This window comes from Gekko japonicus, unplaced genomic scaffold (genome assembly GCF_001447785.1).
Source record: "Gekko japonicus isolate JY-2015 unplaced genomic scaffold, Gekko_japonicus_V1.1 scaffold142, whole genome shotgun sequence".
Classification (NCBI taxonomy): Eukaryota; Metazoa; Chordata; class Lepidosauria; order Squamata; family Gekkonidae; genus Gekko; species Gekko japonicus.
Genome location: NW_015174848.1, coordinates 261904 through 274049, shown reverse-complemented (window position 1 = coordinate 274049; position 12146 = coordinate 261904). Strand labels below are relative to the sequence as shown.

The 12146-nt window shown below is 54.3% G+C and overlaps 1 protein-coding gene across 1 annotated transcript in view; it reads left to right on the top strand.

Annotated features, from left to right (window-relative positions):
* Positions 1-12146, top strand: part of ARNT (aryl hydrocarbon receptor nuclear translocator) — a 69168-nt gene that overhangs the window by 27121 nt on the left and 29901 nt on the right. Inside the window, exons 7-14 of the mRNA XM_015424493.1 lie at positions 291-504; positions 1728-1827; positions 2611-2676; positions 4861-4946; positions 5985-6061; positions 7501-7635; positions 9393-9467; positions 10854-11005. Of these exons, the coding sequence (XP_015279979.1) occupies positions 291-504; positions 1728-1827; positions 2611-2676; positions 4861-4946; positions 5985-6061; positions 7501-7635; positions 9393-9467; positions 10854-11005 (905 nt within the window). The remainder of the gene's footprint in view (positions 1-290; positions 505-1727; positions 1828-2610; positions 2677-4860; positions 4947-5984; positions 6062-7500; positions 7636-9392; positions 9468-10853; positions 11006-12146) is intronic.

Here is a 12146-nt window from a genome sequence, read left to right as displayed (position 1 = left end):
TTCCCCCCCCCCCCCGGCACCGTATCACTGAAAGGTGCTTCCTGGAGGGGGGAACAGGAGGAGGTTCTGCTTTTCCCCGGCAAGTTCTGGCAGGAGGATAATCACAGAACCATAGAGCTGAAAGGGACCTTCAGGGTCATCTAGTCCAACCCCCTGCACAATGCAGGAAATTCGCAAATACCCCCCCCCCCAGGTGACCGCCGTTCCACGCCCAGAGACGTTTCAGAGTGTTTGCCGGTTCCAAAACAACTGTGACGACATCCATCAGCCCCCATCTGTTCACTCTGCAGGAACTCAAGCACTTGATTCTGGAGGCGGCTGACGGGTTCCTCTTCATCGTGTCCTGCGAGACCGGCCGGGTGGTCTACGTCTCCGACTCAGTGATGCCCGTCCTGAACCAGCCCCAGTCCGAGTGGTTTGGCCGCGCGCTCTACGACCAGGTGCACCCCGACGACGTGGACAAACTGCGGGAACAGCTCTCCACCTCAGAGAATGCGTTAACAGGTGAGCCGAGCCTTTCTCGGCCCACCTGGTGTGGTCCGAGTTGAATATTTCTCAACTGCAAGCCTTTCTGGAAGAGGGACCCCCCCTGATTCAGTATAGGGCAACTTCAGATGTGTCCCTAAGACTGCGGAGGAGCCATGGCTCAGTGGTAGAACATCTGCTCGGCATGCAGAAGGTCCCAGGTTCAATCCCTGGCACCTCCTGCTAAAGGTATCAGGTAGTGGCTGATGGGAAAGACTCCACCTGAGTCCTTACAGAGCCATGGAGAAGGGCCATAGCTCAGTGGTAGAGCATCTGCTTGGCACGCAGGAGGTCCCAGGTTCAATCCCCGGCATCTCCAGTTAAAAAAGACCAGGCAGGAGGTGATGGGAAAGACCTCTGCCTGAGACCCTGGAGAGCTGTAAAGAGGGGTTGTGGCTCAGTGGAAGAGCCACTGCTTGGCATGCAGGAGGTCCCAGGTTCAATCCCCGGCATCTCCAGTTAAAAGGACCAGGCAGGAGGGGATGGCAAAGACCTCTGCCTGAGACCCTGGAGAGCTGTAAAGAGGGGCTGTGGCTCAGTGGAAGAGCCTCTGCTTGGCATGCGGAAGGTCCCAGGTTCAATCCCCGGCATCTCCAGTTACAAAGGACCAGGCAGGAGGGGATGGCAAAGACCTCCGCCTGAGACCCTGGAGAGCTGTAAAGAGGGGCTGTGGCTCAGTGGAAGAGCCTCTGCTTGGCATGCAGGAGGTCCCAGGTTCAATCCCCGGCATCTCCAGTTAAAAGGACCAGGCAGGAGGGGATGGCAAAGACCTCTGCCTGAGACCCTGGAGAGCTGTAAAGAGGGGCTGTGGCTCAGTGGAAGAGCCTCTGCTTGGCATGCGGAAGGTCCCAGGTTCAATCCCCGGCATCTCCAGTTACAAAGGACCAGGCAGGAGGGGATGGCAAAGACCTCTGCCTGAGACCCTGGAGAGCTGTAAAGAGGGGCTGTGGCTCCGTGGAAGAGCCTCTGCTTGGCATGCAGAAGGTCCCAGGTTCAATCCCCGGCATCTCCAGTTACAAAGGACCAGGCAGGAGGGGATGGCAAAGACCTCCGCCTGAGACCCTGGAGAGCCGCTGCCGGTCTGAGTAGGCTGTACTGACTCTGATGGACCGAGGGTCTGATCCAGTGTAAGGCAGCGTGATGTGTGGCGTTCAGGCTTCTCCCCCAAGGAAAAGCGTCCTCACTTTAGCTTCTGTCCTCAGGTCGCATCCTCGATCTGAAAACCGGGACCGTCAAGAAGGAAGGGCAGCAGTCCATGCGGATGTGCATGGGTTCCCGGAGGTCCTTCATCTGCCGGATGAGGTAACGACCGGAAATCCCATTTCCAGGCGCTTTGCTGATGTTCCGGGTTTATCGATGCCATTCCCCAGTTGCGTCCTATTCAGAAACGCACAGGAGAACCTGATTGCGTGAGCCTGCTTTAATCTCCCTGGGAGATTATTAAAACCTTTATTTGGGGGAGGGGGGGACAACACCCAGGGATCCCCAACACGGGGCCCGTGGGCAACACGGTCGCCAACACTGTGGAGCCCTGTGAGCAAAAATCCCGCTTTGTGAGCTCCTGGCATTAAAGCCGTGAGCGAGCGATTTGGCTGCTGCGTAACTTAGTTCGCTCTGGATCCATACCTTCCTGAGCTGAGACAAAAATGTGTGAGCCGGAGGTTAAAAAAACTGTGAGCTAGCTCACACTCACCCAGCTTAGAGGGAACACTGGTCGCCACCAGCAGCTTTTTGGGCGCCCGCCAAGTGTTTTTAGGAGCGGGGCGGAGCCAGGTGGGTCTCCTGCCCAGCCAGGCTTCCGACCGGCCACTGGGGATTTGATTGGCTGTACAGAGTTTAAAGAGAAAAGATTGGCAGCCGTTGCCTCCACAGGGGTCGGCTTGGATGGGAGACCACCAAGGAAGTCCAGGGTCGCTACGCAGAGGCAGGCGAGGGCCTTGAAAACCCCGCGAGGGGTTGCCACGAGCCCGTTTTTACCCGACACCGGGCAACACAGTTAATTTTTATAAAGACCTCCCTCCGAACCGAGCCTCTGTCTATTTCAGAGCGACCGGAATAGCAGACTTTCTGTCTCCCGCTTTGCAGGTGTGGCAACACCGCGGTCGACCCGGTCTCCATGAACCGCCTCAGCTTTATGAGAAACCGATGCAGGTAAAGGCAGGAGGCCGTGCGGGGAGGCGTCACGGGGCCAGCGATAAGCTGTAGCCAGGGGTCATTTCCTGCGGGAGCGCACAGGAGCGGAGCTCCGGCAATAAAGAGCCCAGGGGGCGGGCACAGGCAACAAGCCCCACCCCCTGCTCCCGGCAGCCCTCAGTCAGAGAAAGAAGCAGCCAGCTAAGTTGCAGAGCCCTCCCGGTCCAAAACAGTCCAGGGGCACCTTTAAGACCAAGTTTTATTCAGGTGCAAGCTCTCCCTCCTCTGCGAGGGCAGATCTGCGCATTCCTCCCCCCAATAGCTAGCAATCCAAAACAGTCCAGTGGCACCTTTAAGACAAAGTTTTATTCAGGTACGAGCCCTCCCTCCCCTGCGAGGATAGATCTGCATGTTTCCCGCCATCACAGCTAGCAATCCAAAACAGTCCAGTGGCACCTTTAAGACCAAGTTTTATTCAGGTGCAAGCTCTCCCTCCTCTGCGAGGGCAGATCTGCGCATTCCTCCCCCCCATAGCTAGCAATCAAAAACAGTCCAGTGGCACCTTTACGACCAAGTTTTATTCAGGTACAAGCTCTCCCTCCTCTGTGAGGGCAGATCTGCATGTTTCCCCCCCCCAATAGCTAGCAATCCAGAACAGTCCAGTGGAGCCTGAGCGGTGGGTGTTGCCTTCTGTCACACTTCCGGTGATGTCAGGGGGTGTGGCATATGCAAATGAGTTATGCCAATGAGTGATGCTAATGAGCTCCTGCACCTCTTTTTTTACGAAATGACCCCTGAGCTGTACACAGGCCCTAGTGAGGTGGTGCCGTCTGTCCAGGGACGGGCAACCCAGGGCATCGTCAGACTGTCGTGCTCGGCACGTGTCACGGGAATGGTCCTACACGTGTATGTGTACGTGTGTGTATGGGACCAACCCACTCTCGGCCCATTCCGCCTAGGCGACGCCCCTGTATCAAAGGCAGAGTGAATGAGTGAAACCTTTCAGGGCTAGTTAAAGACGATTACACGGTTGTTTTAAAGAAAAAACGAGACTTAACTTTATTAAACCTATCAAGTATCAGCGCTCTCCAGGCAAGACGCCAGCTAGGCGCTTTGTCGGAATTTTAAACAATACAAGTCTTATTTCCTAAAGAGATAATGAGCAAATGAATTGGCAAAGATTTCTCCTACAAAGCGTGCAAACAGGAGCTCCTGGACGGACCGGTGGCCTCCAGGAGAGAAAAAAGAGTCTCACTGAATCCCAAAAGTCAGTCCCGAACTGCCCCAAAGGACTCCAATTTATACAGAACAAGACGGGGACCCGCGATACTTGCGGGGAGGGGAGAAGAGCTCCGTCTCCTCCATCCCCCCCCCGCTCGATCTCCCCGAGGAGGAGGTGGCGATGGCGAGGCCGGTCATCCCCCCCCGCGCGGCTCTGAGGGTCCTCCGCCCGCCCGGCTCAGAGGAGGTGGCGGCGGTGGCACGGCGGCGGCGAGGTCAGCTACAGAGCGTTCCGTGCGCATGCGCACGGAATGCTCTTGCACTTTCGGGGGGATTTAAACATCCCCCTGAAATTTTTTTCTACTTTTAGCATTTTTGTGCACACGTGGGGACTGGCCCACGTGTGCACAAACCTCCCCCTCCCCCCCAAGTACCCCCGGAGCGCTGATTTAGCGATCCGCACTCCGGGGGCAACTTGGCTATTAGATATATAGATTGATCAAAGATTTTTGCACGGGCTGTTACAAAAGTTAATGACCAAGTGCTTTTGAAAATCGTGGCACCATCTCATGCAGGAGCTGTCCTTACATTCTAAGATTTATATTCTATTTACAAAACAACACAAGGTAGCACTTCCAATTCTACATGACAACCATGAAGTCAGGGTGTTCCTTTGTGTTCGCAATGTGTGGGATAAGACAGACATGACACTATCTGCCGGAACCAAGTGGGGTGTGAAATTAGAGTTTTAAACGATGGATTTATACCCCGCCCTTCACTTCCCAAAGGTGTCTCAGAGCGGCTTCCCTTCCCCACAACAGACACCCTGTGAGGTAGGTGGGGCTAAGAGAGCTCTGACAGAAACGGCTCTTCTTCAAGAGTCAGCTCCATTGGGTGCCCTCGAGTTCTCCCTTTGAAGGTCAGTGAGCTCCCCTTTGATGCAGATCTTTCTTTCCCCCCCCCTCTCTCTCTCTTGCCCAGGAACGGCTTAGGTGCTGCCAAGGATGGCGAGCCCCACTTTGTCGTGGTCCACTGCACGGGCTACATCAAAGCCTGGCCCCCGGCAGGTAACGGCTTTTTCTCAGGCATGTGGGGGGCGCTCCGCGAGGGGCTCCAGGTTTTTAAATTTTGGGGTGTGCGTGCGTGTCAGAGGTTCTGTTGAAATCCTGGCCATCCACCGTGGATCATTTGTTACTTAAGCTGTGGCACCCCACCCCCACCCCAATCTCTCCCAGCCTGGGAGATGCTTTTTCAGTAGGTGATTTTGACCATTGCTGTTCTAAACCATAGCGGAGGTGCCGTGACCAAAAAGCAGACAGTGAAAAACCTCCCCCTGTCACCCCGGAGAGCTGCTGCCACTCTGAGTAGACAGTACTGACTTCGATGGACCAGTAGTGGAGAGGGGCTGTGGCTCAGTGACTGAACACCTGCTTGGCATGCAGAAGGTCCCAGGTTCAATCCCTGGCCACTTCCTCCTGGGGAACCGTGTTTCCCAATCTCCAGGTGAGGGCTGGAGTTCACGCAGAATTACAACTGCTTTTCAGATGACAGAGATCAGTACCCCTGGAGAAAACGGTGGACTCTTTCTCATTATACCCTGCTGAGTTCACCACAGCAAATTGACACTGAGTGCCCAAGGCCAAGGCCCGCCCAGAGCCTCTTTCTAGAGCTCGTTGTGTTTATTTCCACAACGGGCCTTATACCTAGTACAGATAATCAAAGGGTTACGAAACAGATGTGAGAACTAAATCTGAGTCCGGTGGCACCTTTAGTTTCATCGTTTCACAGCGACAGCAAACGGATTTCTTTTTGTGACGATGAAGCGCGTCAAGCCTATCGGTGGTGAAAATCCTTCTTTTTTCATTTCTAAATATAGCTAGAGCTTAAAGAAAAACATATTTACAATGTTTGGCAGGCTTTTTTACTGGCCCGACGGTTTCTTGACCAGTCAAATGGCCAGCTGCACCCATGGTGCCTGTCCAGCTTTCTCTCCCGTGAGTAGGAAATCCTTCAGAACTGCCATCCTCACGGGCAGACTGCTTATCGCGTGCCAAGCAGAACGTGTCACTTTCCTCCGACTTAAACTCCTCTCTTTTCTGACTCAGGGGTCTCGCTGCCGGATGACGAACCGGATGCCGGGCAAGGAAGCAAGTTCTGCCTCGTGGCCATTGGCAGGCTCCAGGTACGCTCCGTTTTCTGGGGTCTCCAGGTGCCCCAAGGGCCCAGGTGTAAAGCAGTCATTGGCTGATCATCACTGCACCATTCAAGTATCTCTTTCAGCTCCCAGAGGCTGAACCCGATATAAAATCTGTGTCGGCCAAAATGGCACAAAGTAGCTCGCAGGGCACGTTCAGATCCAGCCTTGGAATGCATATGAAGGGCAACGATGGTGCCTCTGAGTGTATCATCCCCTTTGAAAGGTGTTTATTCCTGTGGCCATCAGTACATCCTCTGGCAGGGAATCCCACATTTTAATCACTCTCTATGTAAAGAAGAATTTCCTTTTCTCCTTCCTGAACCAACTGCCCAACAGCTTCCTTGGATGCCCTCGAGTTCTGTTCTTTTGGGAGAGGGAGAAAAAGGTCTTTTTGCCAACTCTCTCTACCCCATGCATAATTTTATAAACCTCTCTCATGCCCCCCCCCCTCCAGTCATCCCTTTTCTCAACTGAAAAGTCCCCGACTCTTTCAGCCTTTCCTCCTAGGGAAGGTTCTCTAACCGCCTCATCATGCAAGTCTTATGAGTCTTACGAGGAAAGGCTGAGAGAGTTGGGTCTGTTTAGCCTGGGAAAGAGAAGGCTTAGAGGGGACACGATTGCAGTCTTCAAGTATCTGAAGGGCTGTCATGTAGAAGATGGAGCGGATCTATTCTCTCTTGCTCCGGATTGCAAGACTGGGTCTAATGAGTGGGAATTACAAGGGAGTCGTTACCGGGTAAATATCAGGAGAAACTTCCTAACTGTAAGAGTGGTTGAGCAGTGGAACAGACTGCCTCGGGAGGTGGCGGATGCTCCTTCACTGGACGTTTTCAAGCGGAGGCCGGACGACCATCTTTTGGGTACGTTGTAGGTATGTGCGGACTCTAATCTGGGAGAACCGGGTTTGATTCCCCACTCCTCCACTCGCACCTGCTGATGTGACCTTGGGTCAGTCACAAGCTCTGGCACAGCTGTTCTTGAAAAAGAGCCGTTTGTGTCAAGAGCTCTCTCAGCCCCACCCACCTCACAGGGTGTCTGTTGTGGGGAGGGGAAGGGAAAGGAGTTTGTAAGCCGCTCTGAGACTCCAAGTGAAGGGCGGGGTATAAATCCAATCTCTTCTTCTTCTTCTGTGTAGGGCTATCTTTCAGCTATGCCTCCTGCAGGGTGCAGGGGGTTGGACTAGATGACCTCCAAGGTCCCTTCTCACATTCTATGATTCTATGATTCCTCTTGGTCCGCCCTCCTCTGTACTTTTTCCAGCCCTGCAATGTCGTTTTGGAGATACGGTGACCATAGTATTTCCTTTTGTCCGTCGTGAACCGACTGCCCATCCGCTTCATGGGATGCCCTCGCGTTCTAGTCTTCTGGGAGAGGGAGTGCCCTCTGTCATGTCCCCAACGCGGTGCCCTTTCTCTGCCCGGCAGGTCACAAGCTCCCCCAGCTGCGCGGACATGAGCACCGTGTGCCAGCCGACCGAGTTCATCTCCCGGCACAACACCGACGGCATCTTCACCTTCGTCGACCATCGCTGCGTGGCCACGGTCGGCTACCAGCCGCAGGTGGGAGGGCTTCCTTGCCGAAGAGGCCTTGGTTCGGCCAGCTTCCCCTCTCCTCCTGGGTTTTGCTTCTGTGAAGGAACCCAGATTGGGGGGGAAGGGGGGGCGGTTCAGGTTTATATAGCCCGAGATCTCGGCCAATTCCACATGGCGTCAGTGACCACAGAGCCGGGCTCAAACTGAGCTGTGGGTATGTCAAAGGTCAGGTGGGGTGTCACCTGACGCTGCCACCACTCTGGTTCCAGGCTCCTCTGAGACGGCCCAGAGCACCTTCCCCATTCTTTAGACCTCCCTCTTGGCCGAATAATAGGCGTGAGGACCAGGCAGAGTACAACAATGAATCTTTTATTCCAAGCCCTCCTCTTTTCCTATTGGTCCATTTTGGCTCCAAAACCTCTCAGGGGCTTCTGGGAGTTGTAGGCCCAGCCTCACCTACTGCTAGGCAGGCTCCCTGGGCCTAGTAGGCCTCTGGTGGCACAGCCCAGATCATGACAGGGTAAAAGAACAGAAATCGGGCTGTCAGCCGAGGACACAAATCTTGGTAGACCGGCTACATTTCGATTGGTTAATTAGCTGCCAATTGGCATTAATTTGCACATGGATAATATGGTTCTGAGGAGGAAGTTGTCCTTCTCTGGTTTTAGACGGGGCAGTCGCAGGAGAGGCATTTCTCCAGCAGAGGAGGGAAAACAGGGAGGAATACCTCTTCTTGTACTCGAAAGAATGACCTTTTAGGAAATATTTGGGGGCGCACACTTTGATCGACAAAAGGGGTTTTAATTAACGCCCCAGAAGGTCGGACCAGAACCAACGGGTTGAAATTAAATCAGAAGAGTTTTTAGCTAAAAGTTAGGAAGGACTTCCTGACAGAGCGGTCCCTTGGGGGAACAGGCTTCCTCGGGAGGAGGTGGGGGGCTCTCCTTCTTTGGAGATTTTCAGTCCGAGGCTGGATGGCCATCTGACAGCCATGCTGATCCTGTGAACTTGGGCAGATCACGAGAAGGGAGGGCAGGAAGGGTCGCCTCAGCGCTGAGTTCTCGTGGCCCTTTCTTACACGCCCAGGGAAATGCCGAGCGCCACTTTGGGGCCAGGAAGCCATTTTTCTCCAGGCCGGTTTGGACGGAGACCCTGGAGTTATTTTTGCCATTTTCTAGGTGAGGTACAGAGGTCACTGGGGTTTGTGGGGGGGGGGAGGTATTTGTGAATTTCCTGCATTGTGCAAGGGTGTTGGACCAGATGACCCTGGAGGTCCCGTCCAGCTCTATGCTTCTATATAACCAGTTAGTGACTGAGAGCCAGTTTGGTGCGGTGGTTAAGTCCGCGGACTCTAATCTGGGAGAACCGGGTTTGATTCCCCACTCCTCCACTTGCACCTGGCTGGATGACCTTGGGCAAGCCACAGTTCCCTCAGAGCTGCTCTCTCAAGAGTAATTCTCTCAGAGCTCTCTCAGCCCCGCCTACCCCACAGGGTGTCTGTTGTGGGGAGGGGAAGAGAAAGGAGATTGTGAGCCGCTCTGAGACACCTTCGGGTAGTGAAGGGCAGGGTATAAATCCCATCTCTTTTTCTTCTTCTTCTTACGACAAATGAATTGATGCTTCCAAGGGGGAAAGAGAGAGAGCGAGTGAGGTTCTCCCAGGGAAGGGGAAGGCTGGCTTAGGCAGAGCTCCAGTGACTTGTGGGTCTCAGAGCTTTGGGGTGGGTCGGAGAACTTGTCTGATCATTTAACACAGGGCCACTTTTGATGCCTCTTCCATGCCAGGAGCTCTTAGGGAAGGACATCGTAGAGTTCTGCCACCCAGAAGACCAGCAGCTCTTGCGGGACAGCTTCCAGCAGGTAACCGGCACGGAACAATCCACTTGTTGCCCTCTTCGGTCCGGGATTACGTCCAGATCTTAAGCAAGAGTTTTGGTGTCTTTCAAGCAGGGTGGGGTGGGGGTGGCATCCAAGTTGGACCACGACGCCGCATTCCACCTTCATAATCATTACCCTCCAAAGTCACATATGGAAAGGGGAGATTTCCAAGACACACAATATCGGGAAGGGACGTGGCTCCTTCATAGAGCATCTGCTTCTTGTACAGAAGGGGGCAAGGTTCAATCCCGGCATCTCCAGTTAAAAAGGACCAGGCAGGAGGTGATGGGAAAGACCTCTGCCTGAGACCCTGGAGAGCTGCAAAGAGGGGCCGTGGCTCAGTGGAAGAGCATCTTGTTTGGCATGCAGAAGGGCCCAGGTTCAGTCCCCGGCATCTCCAGTTCAAAGGACCAGGCAGGAGGGGATAGGAAAGACCTCTGCCTGAGACCCTGGATAGCTGTAAAGAGGGGCTGTGGCTCAGTGGAAGAGCCTCTGCTTGGCATGCAGAAGGTCCCAGGTTCAATCCCCGGCATTTCCAGCTAAATGGACCAGGCAGTAGGGGATGTGAAAGACCTCTGCCTGAGACCCTGGAGAGGGGGGCCGTGGCTCAGTGGAAGAGCCTCTGCTTGGCATGCAGAAGGTCCCAGGTTCAACCCCTGGCATCTCCAGTTCAAAAGACCAAGCAGGAGGTGATGGGAAAGACCTCCGCCTGAGACCTTGGAGAGCTGTAAAGAGGGGCCGTGGCTCAGTGGCAGAGCCTCTGCTTGGCATGCGGAAGGTCCCAGGTTCAGTCCCCGGCATCTCCAGTTCAAAGGACCAGGCAGGAGGGGATAGGAAAGACCTCTGCCTGAGACCCTGGAGAGCTGCAAAGAGGGGCTGTGGCTCAGTGGAAGAGCCTCTGCTTGGCATGCAGAAGGTCCCAGGTTCAATCCCCGGCATCTCCAGTTAAAAAGGACCAGGCAGGAAGTGATGGGAAAGACCTCCGCCTGAGACCCTGGAGAGCTGTAAAGAGGGACTGTGGCTCAGTGGAAGAGCCTCTGCTTGGCATGCAGGAGGTCCCAGGTTCAATCCCCAGCATCTCCAGTCAAAAGGACCAGGCAGGAGGTGATGGGAAAGACCTCCGCCTGAGACCTTGGAGATCCACTGTCAGTCTCAGAAGACAATACTGTCTTCGAGGGAACATAGGTCTCATTCAGTATAAGGCAGCTTTGTGTATTTGCGTTCGGCCTCAAAACCCAGCGACAGACTTCCGAGCTTCAGCGGAGGAGGAGAAACAGGGATTCCTTAGAAAGGTGGTGGAGGGGAGGGGGCTTCCCGGGTCGTCCCCTTTTCCCGCTGCTGCAGCTGACGGCGTTACCGTTTTTCCAGGTGGTGAAGTTAAAAGGCCAGGTTCTGTCCGTCATGTTCCGTTTCCGGTCCAAGAACCGAGAATGGCTCTGGATGAGAACCAGTTCCTTTACCTTCCAGAACCCGTACTCGGACGAGATTGAGTACATCATCTGTACCAACACCCACGTGAAGTACGTACGCGGGAGGGGCTCGGCCGTCCAGAGCAGGGCGAGAGTGGGGGGGGGGGGGGGGTCAGGGGTTGCTTAGGGGGTTTTGGGGCCCCCCCCCCCCGAGTGTTTAAGCAGACACAGGGATTTTCTTTCTTTCTTTTCTTTTTTTTGGAAAAAGAGGCGCTGGAACTCTCAAGAGGGAGGTGGAAGTTTTCAGTCTGTATACTGAAAACTTGCAAACTTTTTAACATCTTCGACAGGGCTTTTTTTGTAGAAAAAGCCCACCAGGAACTCATTAGCATACTAGGCCACACCCAACAGCAGAAACTCATTAGCATATTAGGTCACACCCCTGACAGCATAGCTCATTGGCATATTAGGCCGCACCCCCATGTTACCAGAAGTGTGGTTATCCAGCCACACCCACCTTTTGCTTGTTATTCTATTTACCTTGTTTGTTGTCAAAACCCAGGGCTTTTCTTGTAGCAGGAACTCCTTTGCATGTTAGGCCACACACCCCGAATGTAGCCAATCCTAATGAGTTCCTACTGTTGGGTGTGGCCCGTTATGCTAATGAGTTCCTGCTGGGCGTGGCCAACTCGGGAGCCAGCCGGAACTCCGTTCCTGTGCGTTCCTGCCCAAAAATAGCCCTGATGAGAGGATTTTTTTCAGTGAGGTTCTGGAGCTCTGTCCCGGCACGTTCCCCCAGGGAAAAAGCCCTGAGCAGACACAGCTTGTGGCTGGATTCGGGTGGGAGCTGGTTGCTGCTGACTTGAGCTGCGGCGGAAAACGGCCTGACTTTTCTGCTGAGCCCCCTCCTCCTTTCCCTGCTGTTGGCTGAGCTGCGAAACGTCTTTTTTTAAGCTGTCTCAACGGTTTCTTAAAAGGTCCGGCAGTCTAAACGGTGGGTCGCAGAAGGCCGGTAGCACTCGCCAAGGCCAGTATCAGTGTTAGCGTTGCCAACCGCCAGGTGGGGTATAAAGCGAGCACATGCTGCCCAGGGTTTCTGGGGGAAGATTGTATGAACACAGGGAAAGGCTGTGGCTCAGTGGAAGAGCCTCTGCTTGGCATGCAGAAGGTCCCAGGTTCAGTCCCCGGCATCTCCAGCAAAAAGGAGCAGGCAGGAGGGGATGGGAAAGACCTCCGCCTGAGACCCTGGAGA